At 38.9% G+C, this 13577-nt stretch overlaps 1 protein-coding gene across 1 annotated transcript in view; it reads right to left on the bottom strand.

The window, feature by feature from the left end:
• MYO1B (myosin IB) overlaps nt 1–13577 on the bottom strand; it is a 117418-nt gene that overhangs the window by 34647 nt on the left and 69194 nt on the right. The window contains exons 10-15 of the mRNA XM_082311446.1: nt 12340–12438; nt 11843–11946; nt 10856–11003; nt 10054–10172; nt 9187–9273; nt 8800–8865 (exon numbers count right to left, since the gene is read on the bottom strand). Of these exons, the coding sequence (XP_082167572.1) occupies nt 8800–8865; nt 9187–9273; nt 10054–10172; nt 10856–11003; nt 11843–11946; nt 12340–12438 (623 nt within the window). The remainder of the gene's footprint in view (nt 1–8799; nt 8866–9186; nt 9274–10053; nt 10173–10855; nt 11004–11842; nt 11947–12339; nt 12439–13577) is intronic.

Raw genomic sequence — 13577 nt, 5'->3', positions numbered from 1 at the left:
CAAAATATCTAAAAGAGGACATTTTCCTATGAAAACCAGCTACCTTCTAACCTTCCCTCCCCACAGAAAATTCAAATTAACTTTTCAGTACCCTGATTCCAGTGATTCCAGAGACACTGAGGCAACTAAGATACCTACTTAAAACTGAAAACTAGGTACTTTTCCATACTACTAGGTGGGAATAAATTCCACCTGCCTAATAAAGTCCTAGTTTAAGTGTTCCGTTTTCTTGTGTCCTCTCCACTTCACTGTTTCCCCCAAATCAAGCATATGTTGTTGATCTAAATCTACAGAGTCAGATATATCATCAGTATCACACCTATACAACGTGTTTCTCAATATTTCCTCTTCCTTCTTAATCTTTCATCGCACCAGTTCTTGTTGAGAGCCAATTCAAAAGTCTACGTATTGCTCAGTCTACAACCACACTGACAAAAAGGTGTTGAGCAACACCTTTTCAAATACCTTATATGAACACATACAGCTAAAAAATACATGAGAAGAATTTAAAGGAAAAGCGTAATTTAAAACAAAACCTAAACATTTCAAGTCATGAGACTGTTGAAATCAACAGAACTAATGCCATTAAAATGAACTTTTTGATCAATATGGGGGGGTGGGGGGAAAGACATACAGAGATTGATGTTTTTGCTCTAACACATACAGCCCCAGAAAGTAACTTTTTTCAACATCAATGCAGCTCTGGGCATCAGAAGTCTCTGACCATCCCCCTAACACAGGGAGGTGATCCCAGGTAGTTCCATCAGGCGCGCCTAGACTACTACTGAGGCTCCTACAGAAAAAGCCAGATGGCAAAAGTAATGATGATAAAAGACTAACATACGCGCTTCACTGAGATGAATGGTGGAATGAATGGTGAAACCAACCAGCAAATTTAATTTATATCCTACTATGGTGTCTGGGGATAGGGATTTTTATGTATGTCTACAGAAGCATAAGAGTTTATGAGATGAAACTAAGAAATATAAACGCTAGAAAATGAAAATTGGCAAAATGGAGAAAGCGCATTTAAAGAAAAGGAAAAAAGACACTATTTTTATCTTAGAAAGCAATGAGCTACATGTGACCCACTTATAACAATTTTGCAAAATTAGTGAAGTTATGTCATCAATATTTGTCCCTTACTTTTCTGTTTACATATACAAACACTCGAGTAATCAAACTTAATTGAAAAATATCTTATGAAAACTAGAATAAGCTCTGTGCTTTTGTGTAAATATCTCTATAGGCAAAGAATCAGAGAAGCATATCATTTTACTACAAATATTCCACGTATATGTAATCAAACTATGTTTCAGTGTATCTAATGGAAGCAAGAAAGATACATGCCGAAGCTTCAGGGATTATCTATTTTCCATATTTGCATAGCAGAACCAGCTTCAGTCCTTACTGATGCTACTGACACTGGTAGAGAACCGGGCACTCTGAAATCCATCTTGCTCTCAGCTGTGGTGTCCGGACACACAGGTCTAAACCAAATTTGGAGTTAAAAGGGCAAGAAACTACAGTGAATCCAGTGCACACAATGCATGTGTGATCCGCAGGGAAACCCAGGTACAATCACTTCAAACAACTCAATCTGATAAATTACAGTCCTGGAAGAACAGGAATTACAAATAGGCAAGAACCTTCTATATAATCATATCCATTCCTCTCCTAAGAACAGCTGCTCTAGGGCAAAACATTATTCTCACAACCTGAAGCAGAGTATTTGTGTATATTTGCTCCAGCATTTCAAATTTCTTCTGTTGAAAACAGCCAGCCAATGAGATTTACTTCATAAACCTGCATTTTGCAAAATAAGCCTCTCTATATACTTAAATTATGATGAAATGATGAATTAATTAAATGGTGATTAACTTCCTGGGATACACCTCTGCTTCTGAGCATTCTAGCACTTAAAGAAATTATTGCTTTAACTGTATTTTAAAATCTCCATAGCACCTAGGAGTCCAACCAATGGTCCCTCTCTGTAAAGCTCCCCTCGTTCATAACACTTGCCAGCAGATGTAGTTCATAGAATCATAGAATCATTAAGGTTGGAAAAGACCCTTAAGATCATCGAGTCCAACCGTTAACGTACCACTGCCAAGTCCGCCACTAAACCATGTCCTCAAGCACCACATCTACCCGTCTTTTAAGTACCTCCAGGGATGGGGACTCAACCACTTCCCTGGGCAGCCCGTTCCAGTGTCTGACTACCCTTTCAGTGAAGAAATTTTTCCTAATATCCAACCTAAACTTCCCCTGGGGCAGCTTGAGGCCATTTCTTCTTGTCCTATCACTCGTTACTAGGGAGAAGAGACCGATCCCCACCTCGCTACAGCCTCCTTTCAGGTAGTTGTAGAGAGCAATAAGGTCTCCCCTCAGCCTCCTCTTCTCCAGGCTAAACAACCCCAGCTCCCTCAGCCGCTCCTCATAAGACTTGTGCTCTAGACCCTTCACCAGCTTCGTTGCCCTCCTCTGGACATGCTCCAGCACCTCAATGTCCTTCTTGTAGTGAGGGGCCCAAAACCGAACACAGTACTCGAGGTGCGGCCTCACCAGCACCGAGTACAGGGGCACTATCACCTCCCTGGTCCTGCTGGCCACACTATTCCTGATACAAGCCAGGATGCTATTGGCCCTCTTGGCCACCTGAGCACACTGCTGGCTCATGTTCAGGCGGCTGTCAACCAACACCCCCAGGTCCTTTTCAGCCAGGCAGCTCTCCAGCCACTCCTCCCCAAGCCTGTAGCGTTGCATGGGGTTGCTGTGACCGAAATGCAGGACCCGGCACTGAGCCTCGCTGAACCTCATACAGTTGGCTCCGGCCCAACGATCCAGCCTGACCAGGTCCCTCTGTAGGGCGTTCCTACCCTCCAGCAGATCAACGCTTCCACCCAACTTGGTGTTGTCTGCAAACTTACTGAGGGTGCACTCGATCCCCTCATCCAGATCATCAATGAAGATGTTGAACAGGTCTGGCCCCACCACTGAGTTGATCAATTATAGATTAAAAATTCAGTTATCCTCTTTCACACTAGACTGGGCTTTGCCCTGTGCAATAAGATTGAATAGAGGGCCGGGTACACGCCGCTTGCCAGTACATAATATACTGATGGGCATCAGAAAAGGGCTGAACAATTTCGAAAAGAAAATCTGTTGCAAGGTAGAGTGCCTAGAAAAGGTGACTGGAAATTACAGTCTGGAGATTAAGGCAACTACCAAAACAACAGATATCCATGGCTGAGTTAAGAGCCAAAGCCAAGACATGAAGAAAGGGTCCCCAGAGCCTAAAATAAGAATAATAATAAAAAAAAAAAAATAAAAAAAGATCCTGATAAGCCAACTTTCTCTGTCTGCTTTTTTTCTCTCTAATAAGTCATTTTTCTAGCAAATAACTAGATCCTTCTCCAGTAAAATCATCCTTGAGGGGGAGGGAGGGGGAAGTCTCTGGGCCAGCAGCAATGTGTCAGAGCTCAGCATGCTCTGCTACTGTAATTTCCTTCATGTAATGAACAGGAGAGAAAAAGGCAAAGCAACTATTCAGCAACTGGACCAAGCTGTCGTACAGGTTTATGGTAAAAGTGGAAATACCTCCCCAATTTTTTCATGCCTTAAACATCTCAGAAAGGTATTTTCAATGTTTACTCCCTCCTTATTTGATTACCTCCCTCTAAAAACAGATAATTAGCACAACTATGAACATGCTAATATAATGAAACTGCATTCTTTATATTTCTAACAGATTCCCTCAATCAAGATCTTGGCATTTTATGAATGCCCAGATGACAGTTTACGTAGTACATGCAATATGACCAAGCTTCTTTCCATCACCACAAGGGACTTCTACACACAAGAAATGAGCTTATTGCTCTAAACAAACAGAAGCACTATCAAAGTGCATCACAGACTGTGAGAAATGGACCTGGTTTTACCACTGAGTGGCTTGTTTGGCTCTTTTGTTTGTGGTATTTTTATTTACTGCTGAGTTTTACACAGACTGTGATGGATGTTGCCATGTCTTTGCATGTTCTTGTGTACCTGGCGCAAAAGGAGTTGGTCAGATGCTGTCCCTAAAGACGAGGGATTCACATCACCTCACGTCAACCTTAGCAGATGTCTGAGGGGCAAATGGAAACAGTCCCTCTCTTTCTGCAGCATTTACTTTTGCAGCTCTATCCTCAGCGCATCCCTGCTTCTCATCAGGAAGTATTCCATATGTAGAATAAACTGCTCTGCCAAGGGATCGAGCAGCAAGCATTCACACTCTGAAACTGCCTTTTCAGGGCCTGGCAAATTTCAAGAATAAGCCTTGTTTGGCAGCCTTAACTTTCATAAAACTGCACTCCAAATCATTAGCTTTGTCATATGGACCAGCTACATAGTGGCGCCTGAAAATTCAGAATAAAGCTTTTAAGCCAAGTAGCACAGACAGACATTTTTATCTCTGATGGCTAGGCAGGATGAAATATTCACACTTGCTCCATGACATTCATTTTTACGTACCCTAGTCCTCGTCTACACAGGAAATATACACGACAAAATTAAATGTCCAAACCGAACAGAATGAATCTTTTGCTCATCTCTGTTGAAACCTGCCAGGCCCTCAGTCATCTGCCTTCTACAGCCTTCATTTCTTTTTCATAAACCCCACCCCTTCCACAACCCTATCCCAACACTTTGTAGAGCTGCAGAAACCACTTCTGCTCAAAAATACAGAATCAAACATGGAATAAAACAGGACCAGCCCTAAACCTACCCCAGGAAGTCTGCAGTTGAGCTGGTTCTGAAATTCTCAGTGCCACCAACCATCATCCCTACCCCATCTCAAATCACAGGCTACACTGCAGACTGACTACACATGCAGCCGCTCAAAAATGTGGATAAATATACTTGGAGCAATTATTGTCGGGCTTCAATCCATCGCTCAAGCTCCAGCAGCGTTACACAACCAACCTGGTTCTGTAGCCTGCATTTTCACACTAATCCTAATCCCTAAATCCTTGCCCATAGACAATTCACACAGACACCCCCAAAATTTCAGCATTTCGCTTTCAAAACATTCAGTCCCAGTGTACAGCTTACCACAAAGGGCATGGTAGGATTCAAAAATAAACACAGCTTTACAGCACCTACTTTGTGGATTGTTTAGCCAAGCTTGCTGTTGACATCTGCCAAACCCACAGAGGCTGAGGATTATCGATAGATTTAAATTCCCTAATCTGAATTTTTGGAGAGCCAAGTCCTTAAATCTGCTTTCTTGGATAGCTTTTGGGTTTGTCTGAAAAATGGGGTTTGTGTTTGATTAAAATACTAGCGGAAACCAAATCCCAAAGAGTATATGCCAGCATTACCAATACTCCAGTATCTTTCCTTTGATAAGTTTCAAGAAACCTCCAGTTACTTTGTAAATTAACTTCAGCTTAAATTACAGAAAATTGTAGAAATTACAGTGGACAGTAAATAAAGTAATCTTGCAAAAATAGATGAAAAAAATTTCATTTATATAAGCTTCAATTTGCATATAATAGAACAAGACTGCTATTGGCATCAGAAGGCGAAGTGTAGGATCTTTCAGAATGGTAAATCTGGATTTCTTTACTCTTCTTACAGAAGAATTGTAGGATGATCTAAGGAATCATCCTAAACAAGAATAAGGCTCAAGAAATATTGTCTGCCCTGCCTACTACGAAACAAAACAAAAACCTCAAAAATCTGTAGCAAACCAATATTTTTGAAGTGGAAGACGACTATTCTGTAATGTATTCCAATAACTTTTAAGTGAGAATCTTAGCACAAAACACGTAAACTAGAATATCATTAGTTTATTCTTTCAGCGATCCTAATGGGTAAGTGTAATACTAAAGGAGGAAAAAAAAAAAGAAAAAAAAAATCACCCTTCAGTAAACACCTATCTTGCTACTTACTTCAATGGTATTAAACTCCATGTGTAAATATTTACCACGTATATAAAAAACTCCTACTACACCTTCTATGTTTTGATATGTTCTGTCTCCAAGGTACAAGGACACTTTAGGTCAAAGAACATGCACTAATGATAAACCTATCTGCTTCCTGAGTAGAAACATGATTAAAGTAGGCCTTTTTACCTTCAGCATATCAAAGAGCTTACAAGTTTAAAATGCACAAGTTTACAGATGAAGAAGTCTTTCAAATACTTTTTTGCCAAAAAACCATTCTTTGTAGAGATCATGTTAGTTCTAACCTTCAGGAACCGACATGAAAATCAAAGTCTGACTTAAGAATTCGGTTCAAAAGGGAACTGCACATTTTTAGTCAGATGTTTTAAGTAATGTGTAATTAGATGGATAGAGTTACTTCCATTAGCTACACCTCAGCTAATGTTTTGAATGTTTAGCCATTGTGTTTACAAATGCACCACACAGCGTAACACTCCAAATTCCACTACACTTTCTACGCTATAAATCTTAAGACATTATTGAATTTTTATTGAGTTATGGTATTGTACCGTGTTAAAATTTCATTCATTTATTGATTGTTTTAATATAATTAACTTTAAACAATATATTTTCTGTCAAGTGGTTACTTAAAATCTCAACAATAATTTTGTAAGCATTTTCTCAATATCTTTAATAATTTTTGTGAGATTCGATTTGTTACAAAACTCGACATAATTGGGAGGCATCCTCTTAATTGACCTTACTACATGACATTCATTCAAGCAACCACAACACCAGTTACACTTTGCCTATACAGTGTTCATTACAGAATTACTTTACTCAATTTAAGGATTATGACATAACATCCTCTTTTGTTCCAACTAGAGCTGCATAGAAAATTAATTTTGTTTTGCGTTGAAAGAATATCTTTGCTTTTGAGTCAATTGACAATAAGTCAGCAGTTTCTGATTATAAAATTAACCTGTCTGGAAACACAGGGATGGCTAAGTGGGTGGTATGGGAAATACAGCTGATTCAGGATTTTCCAATGGATTGTTTCTCTATCATTCACCCTTTGAATTACAGTACTGGCAGGCAGTCCCAATACCAGTAACTGTACTAGTTACCTCTAGAAACCTAAACCAATCAAGTTTCTTTTTCAAGCATCTTTAAAAGTTTCTGGCATACTTCCTGACTCCCATTTTGAATGTTCAGAAATAACTCCATTATTTCTGTGACACTGAACCAAGCTGTTTGGCTAGTGCTCTCACCACAGGTCTTAACTCATGAGAGGAAGAGTCCCATCTTGTATGAATGTATTGATGAATTTGATCCTCAAGTCACAAGGCAAACCTTTCCCACCTTTTCCAGTAGAACCAATACTCAGCATTTAAAGGAGAGAACAATAGCTACCCATATTATTTTAAAGCTTTTGAGTTTGTATGAATTGGGAAAGCTACATTGTAATTCAGTATGAACATTAAGTGAAAAGAGCCTTGGTTTTTTTGTTTGTTTGTGTTTTTTGGGGTTTTTTGGGTTTTTTTTTTTTGTTGTTGTTGTTTTTTCTGCAAAACTACATCTCCTGTACTCAACTACTTACTTATGACCTTCTAAGATGTTGAACTCCTACAAAAAAAGGAAATTCCATGCAAGAAACAACCTTGTCTCTGGAACACCATCCCACAAACACAATTACTCAGTTGGCTTGTGCGCTAGTACAAGCTTCTGTCTCCCACCTCACCCTAGATGTTTATCCTTAATCAAACATAAAAGAAAGAGCTAGTGGAAACAAGAGTCCTGCCTGAAGATGCCAGCAGTACCATTCCAGTGTCCAGCTTTCTAAAGGTACACCAAAGACCAGCTCCAAGAGATCTGGCAACCGAGATCTCCATTCAGCCACCTGACCGCTTGCAATGTATTTTCATAAATATGCTCCTATATTTAATGCAAACAATACAACCTAGCTTAGTAAACCCTTGAAGCAAGTGTCAGCTTTGTTTTTCCTCTTCACAGAGGTATTTTGATGTGCACATACTTTGATGTTATGCTTCTGAAATAAAATTTAGAGCACCCTCCCATGCATAATTACTCTTTTCTGGATTATTCCCATCTTCTACACAGTTTAAACACACGCCCTGGATTTTCAAGAGGGATGTAGGGAAGTCGGTAAGGATTGCATGTTTTCTACTGATTTTTCTCCCCAATTGAGTTTCTAGTTTAAACACTATACAGATTCCAACCAAGATCTACAAATCTCTTAAAATAAACTGTCAGAATAACATTTATGAAAACTCCCTCTCCCTGGTGTTCTCTAAGCCAATTAAAAACTCCTTGTTGATTGTTTTTGTTTCAAAATACCACCAGTCTAAAAATACTATCATAAGCAAACAGCAGTGAGCCACAGATCATTAGCTAGGAATCGGTACAGAATTATTTATTTAAGTGAATCGAGATGAAATGGTATATAATTCCTTGTTTAATTTTGACAGGGAAAAAATGTATAGTTTTTGTTGTGTTTTTTAAAGGACACAAAGCTTGTTCAAAGACATCCACAAAATGCCTCAGGGCAGAAATGACACCGCCAGAGTTTCTCTTATGCTCAGAACATATGTCACAACAAAATATAGTTAGTTTACCCATCATAAATATTTATTACCTATGATGTAAAAACACAAGTTTGGCTTTCATAAATTTTTGTTTCAATTGCCAGACATGCTAAGACATCTCTCTTTGGCTTACTTTTCTAGTGTTTTTTTGTCAGGAATGACACACGATTCAAATTACATGTATTCTGATTACAAATTCATGAACTACTGTATTAAGCTTTAGTAACAGCTCTCACATTAAATGTTTACTATTATAAAGGTCTTACCTCAAAAATTTCAAAGCCATAGATGTCCAGCACCCCCATTACCTTCTTTCTCACTTTTGTCTGTGCCTTACAAAAAAAATTAAACATTGAGTCCATCATCTGTACATTTCATACTTGGGAATCAAGAAAACTAATGTATCTCATAAGTAGGCTGTCAAATTCTGTAACTAAAATGTTAAGTATGGTTTCCCAAAATATGCTTAATGTGAATATTTTCATAAGCTTAAAAACAGAGCAGACAGCAATTTGTTGAGCTGTGATACAGTTATCCACTTGTACCATGTGTAACAGTGTACAACCAGGAAAAATGAAATCGGCAAATACAGTTTTACTGTCCACTTTAAATTAAAGGATTTCTATTGATTTTTTTTACAGGCACAACAATACCTTAATGCTCTCATTGATTCTGGTAACAAGCCAAGAGAACAGTCGACTGTATAAATTCTTAGCCAGAGCATCACGGGCATAATAAGCCTAAACAGAAGAAAGAAGAAAAATGTTATAAATGCTGGGCTAATCCCAAACTTTTTATGTTACTGATGTATCTTAAAGGTGCTATGAACAGAGTGAGAACGGCTCAGGCAGCAGTGCCTCTGCCCAAGCAAGCACTGGAGCCAGACCAGGGGGGCCAGGACACTTTGGCAGCATCGGCGGCTTGCTGGTGCACCCCTCTGCCCTCCTGGCTGTGGGCTGTCTGGAACAGCAGCCACAGTCAGGGCACTTCGACTCCCTTCCCGCTCATCCGGATATCCTCTAAAGACTCACATCCCCCATCCTAATCCTAACCAAAGGGACTTGAGCAGCTGCGGTTAGGGAAACGATATTCCTGCTAGCCTGAGCTGATGAGACACAGGTGGCAATCACACTGGCTCTGCAGCATTACACTGGCAGCAAAAGTTTTTCAGCAGCCCAGGGCGTACAACTCACATGAAATTACACCAGTTGCTCTAAATGAAAACAGCCTGCCACAATACTTTCAACATACGTTTTGTGCAGAACTGTTTCATTTTTTCATTCCCTGCAACCTTTTCCTATACCTCATCTTTTTGAGGTAATTCACACATAAAAACAAAACATCCAGTATATTTGAACACTTAAAAACTGCTGAAATAAAAGCACACTTATGCTAGTGATACATTTTATTCAGTACAGCCTATTAGTTGTAGTTTTTATTTGGGCAGTTATGGTTTAGTAAAGTAGAGTAAATTGCCATTTAAAATGTTTCTTTCCTTTAGAATTAGGACCTCTTTTTACCTGAGCCACATTTAGTGTTGTTGAAACTTTCTCTTGCTTGGCTTCAACCGTCCGGAAGCTGAAAGCTCTTTCCAGTACAGACTGGTCTATACCTGTCAACTCACAGATTTCCTTGAGTTCTAGCATGAAAAAGCAGAGCGTAAATATAATGAACCCTTTCGTATCGTTGCTTTTTCTTCCCCAAAACTATTAGCTTTTGAGTAGTTCAGGATTTCCCCAAAACAGGTTTTCTTCAACAGAAGTGGTCCCCTTCCACACACTCCCCCCCTTACCCTGCCAAGCAAAGTTTTTAAAAATATGCACAGCATGAGGAAACAGAATTATTGGTTTTGAAAGCACTTTCTATCTGGTTATTTCTGTGAAGAAACTTTTCTTCCATTTATCACAGACTACTTTTCATGATGAAAAAACTTTCAAATGAAAATACATGAACTTTAAAAACGTATCAGCTGCAAAAAGATGACCAAATGAATCTGACATTACAGGCTGAGATGCCCTACTACAAAAGAACAAAAAGCCTCCATTGCAGAATAACCAAGCAGTTACAGAAACACATAGCACCATTTAACATTTCAGAAGAAAGTGTTAATAAAGTGGAAAAAAAGAAAATAATCATTTTTAGAATTTCAAACAGAGCGATTGAAATGGCACAGAATTCAACCTATATTTGCCTGCGGGTGAGTTTTGGAAACAATCTAATTTAATCCATCTGTAAGGATATTGTATGTCTACAGAAACTACAAAATTAAGAATGACTTCAGACAAATTAGTGTTTTTCCTCCCATCACTAATCTCATCTTACCGTTTTTATCTTTGATTTTACTTTCATCTAGGCCATTCACACGAGATTCAGGCTTAAATTCAATATTTCCCAATTTCAGAACGGCTGCCACCACTTCAAAAACAGACTGTGTTTCATGATCCATAAACCCAACAATCTGCATTGCATTCTGGAAAGGGGACAGATAAAATGATGAGATAAAAGAATCTACATTTAAAACAGATCATACTTGCAAAATTCACCATTTATCTGTATTAGCATTAGATAAGCAAGTTTTTTAATATAAAAGCTTAAAGAAGATCTAGTAATTGAGCTGACACGTCAGTCCAGTCCACTTCTAGCATTTAATTCAGTTTATAGGTTTCTAAAATGCAGTACTTTCTTTTTAGCCACTTAATTTAGTTTATAACCCAACCCAATTTTTCACAGTCAAATGAACAGATACTGCTGTCTTCTCAGTCCACTCTGTTGCTCTAAAAGCCAGTAACTTTTAGAATCTAAATTTGCATACACTGGGTAACAGGGTCCTATATTATTCTTGTCCCTGAGTATAATCAAGCAAAAACATCACGGTAAGTCATCTTGAGAACCATCCCAACCCTGTTTTTCTTTTGACTTGGTCAGCATCACCCGGTTCATGAAGCTCAGTCATTGCCATAATAAGCAACTACACAATATAACCTTTTCCATGATCTGATCAAGGGGTCTTGGCTTTTTTTTTTCCCCCTTCCTTTTTTTTCTTTCTTTTGTTTTTTTTTTTTTTTTTTTTTTTTTTTTCCCGGTCTTTTTTGTATTCCCACTAGAATACTCCAGAAACTTGGTTCTTTGTATTTTCTAGTTGTAGCTAAGCTTCCCTGTGCAAACACACTATACCCTTGCACGAAGAGTGTGAGCACTCAGAAAAGACGTCGCTCCCAGCCCAGTGTGAACAGCCGGACCAAGGGCATAAGAACTCTGCATTAGTGTTGAGCCCTTTGGGGGTTACACCCAGCCCCTGTTACTTCTTACCCTAACTGTTCTGAAGTTTGCAGCATCATCCACTCCATTCACTTTGGCAGAATCAAGGCCCAGGTAGTTGTATCTGCTGAAGTCCCGCTCCAGTTTGAGTTTGCCTAATGAATCAAATAAAAATATCATGAGTAACAGCATTCTTGTTAGTAGCCCTTTTATCCCTGAACCAGTATTGTCAAGAACTGTTGTTATTATTAGTAGGATTAAGTTTTCTTTAAGGATGTTTTAATTACAAGCCTTCTGAATAAGAACAGACTTTCTTCTTTGTTTATAATATATTGCAAAGCCAATGCTGACTCAGCTATCTGGATAATACCAAACCATATATTTACTTCAGGTATTACCATTGCCACTACCACAAATGATTTGAAAAATTTGAAAAATTAAAAAAAAAAAAACAAAAACACATTTCCCACAAAAGAAGATGTACGTGGAACAGCACATTAAATATAAAGACGACTCAAATCTGAAAATGGCACAAGGACAACACTTACAGAGGAAGTCTTCTGATGCACCAGACAGTATCTGATAGAAAATGTGAAAGTTTCTTTCACCTCTTGGCTGCTTAACAACACGAGACTTCTCTAGCAGATCTAAACAAACAAACAAACAAAATCTCACAGGTCAGGAAGCGATTGTTAGAGCAAAACCCCTTAATATGAATATAATCCCCCATTGGTTTCTACTTCATTGCTTTATATCATCATCAGCAAATTAGAAGATGATAAATCATAGGCACAAACCTTATCACAAATTTATCACATTAGTACATATTTCTCAAAGAAGTTATTTGAGCAGGCTGTAAGCCCAGTACACTTCTAAATGCTGCAGTCTATGGGCTGCAAAGAAAACTCGGGTCAGGGAGGCACTGTGCTCAAATGATGTCAATCAATTTACGTTACCACCACAAAATCAAGATTTGGTGAGAATGATTGTACGGGTGAAGGTTTGAAAAGAACTGAAATGTTAGCAGGCTAAGCACATGAAAGATAGGTAAATGAAAGGGGAAAGCCAAATAAAGAAAGATTTTAAACTGAATAATCACATAGCACTTTGTGATCCTCAGGTGCATCAGACTACGAAATAATTCCCAATGGAACTGACAGAAGCTCCATCATAAGACACTTAAAGTGAAATGGAAAAGCAGCACTTTGAAAAGCATCGCTGCACTGATTGAGTAGTTTGACAAGAAGATTGCTTTGTCCACCGCCGTTAGTGACGGGCACACTTCTAAGCCTTACCGATAAAGGTAGGAATCCAGGCAGACAGCAGAAGCAGACTAACTTGTAACACATTGCAAACACTTCAGACTCTACATCACATTTACCATGGAGGTGACAACAGAAAGGTTGTTCAGCCTGTACTGCACTGAAAGGCTGTGGTCCCCAGCGCACCAAGAGAGGGATGCGATAAGAAAACCTCTGGACAGGTATCTGTGTTACTTGCCGTTTTTGCACAACAACAACAACAACAACAACAACAAGTTTTTCCTCCTTTTATTACTGGCACACGAGGGCTCCACACCATTTTTCCAGATAGCGAACCCACAGTTCCCAGTATACAGTTTCTCTTAAGCTACATATATTCAGCGAGACGAAGACATTCAGTGCCTCATTCCAAGTGCACAGCAAAGGAGTTCCCCCATGCACCTACCACTACCTACCCACCACAGCACTCTCTGACTGGGGTTAAGTTCTCTGTAAGCTGTGCCCATGCAAGAAGAAAGCCCCAA

The sequence above is a fragment of the Platalea leucorodia genome (genome assembly GCF_965183815.1).
Source record: "Platalea leucorodia genome assembly, chromosome: 5".
Taxonomy (NCBI): domain Eukaryota; kingdom Metazoa; phylum Chordata; class Aves; order Pelecaniformes; family Threskiornithidae; genus Platalea; species Platalea leucorodia.
This window is presented reverse-complemented; position numbering and strand designations above follow the sequence as displayed.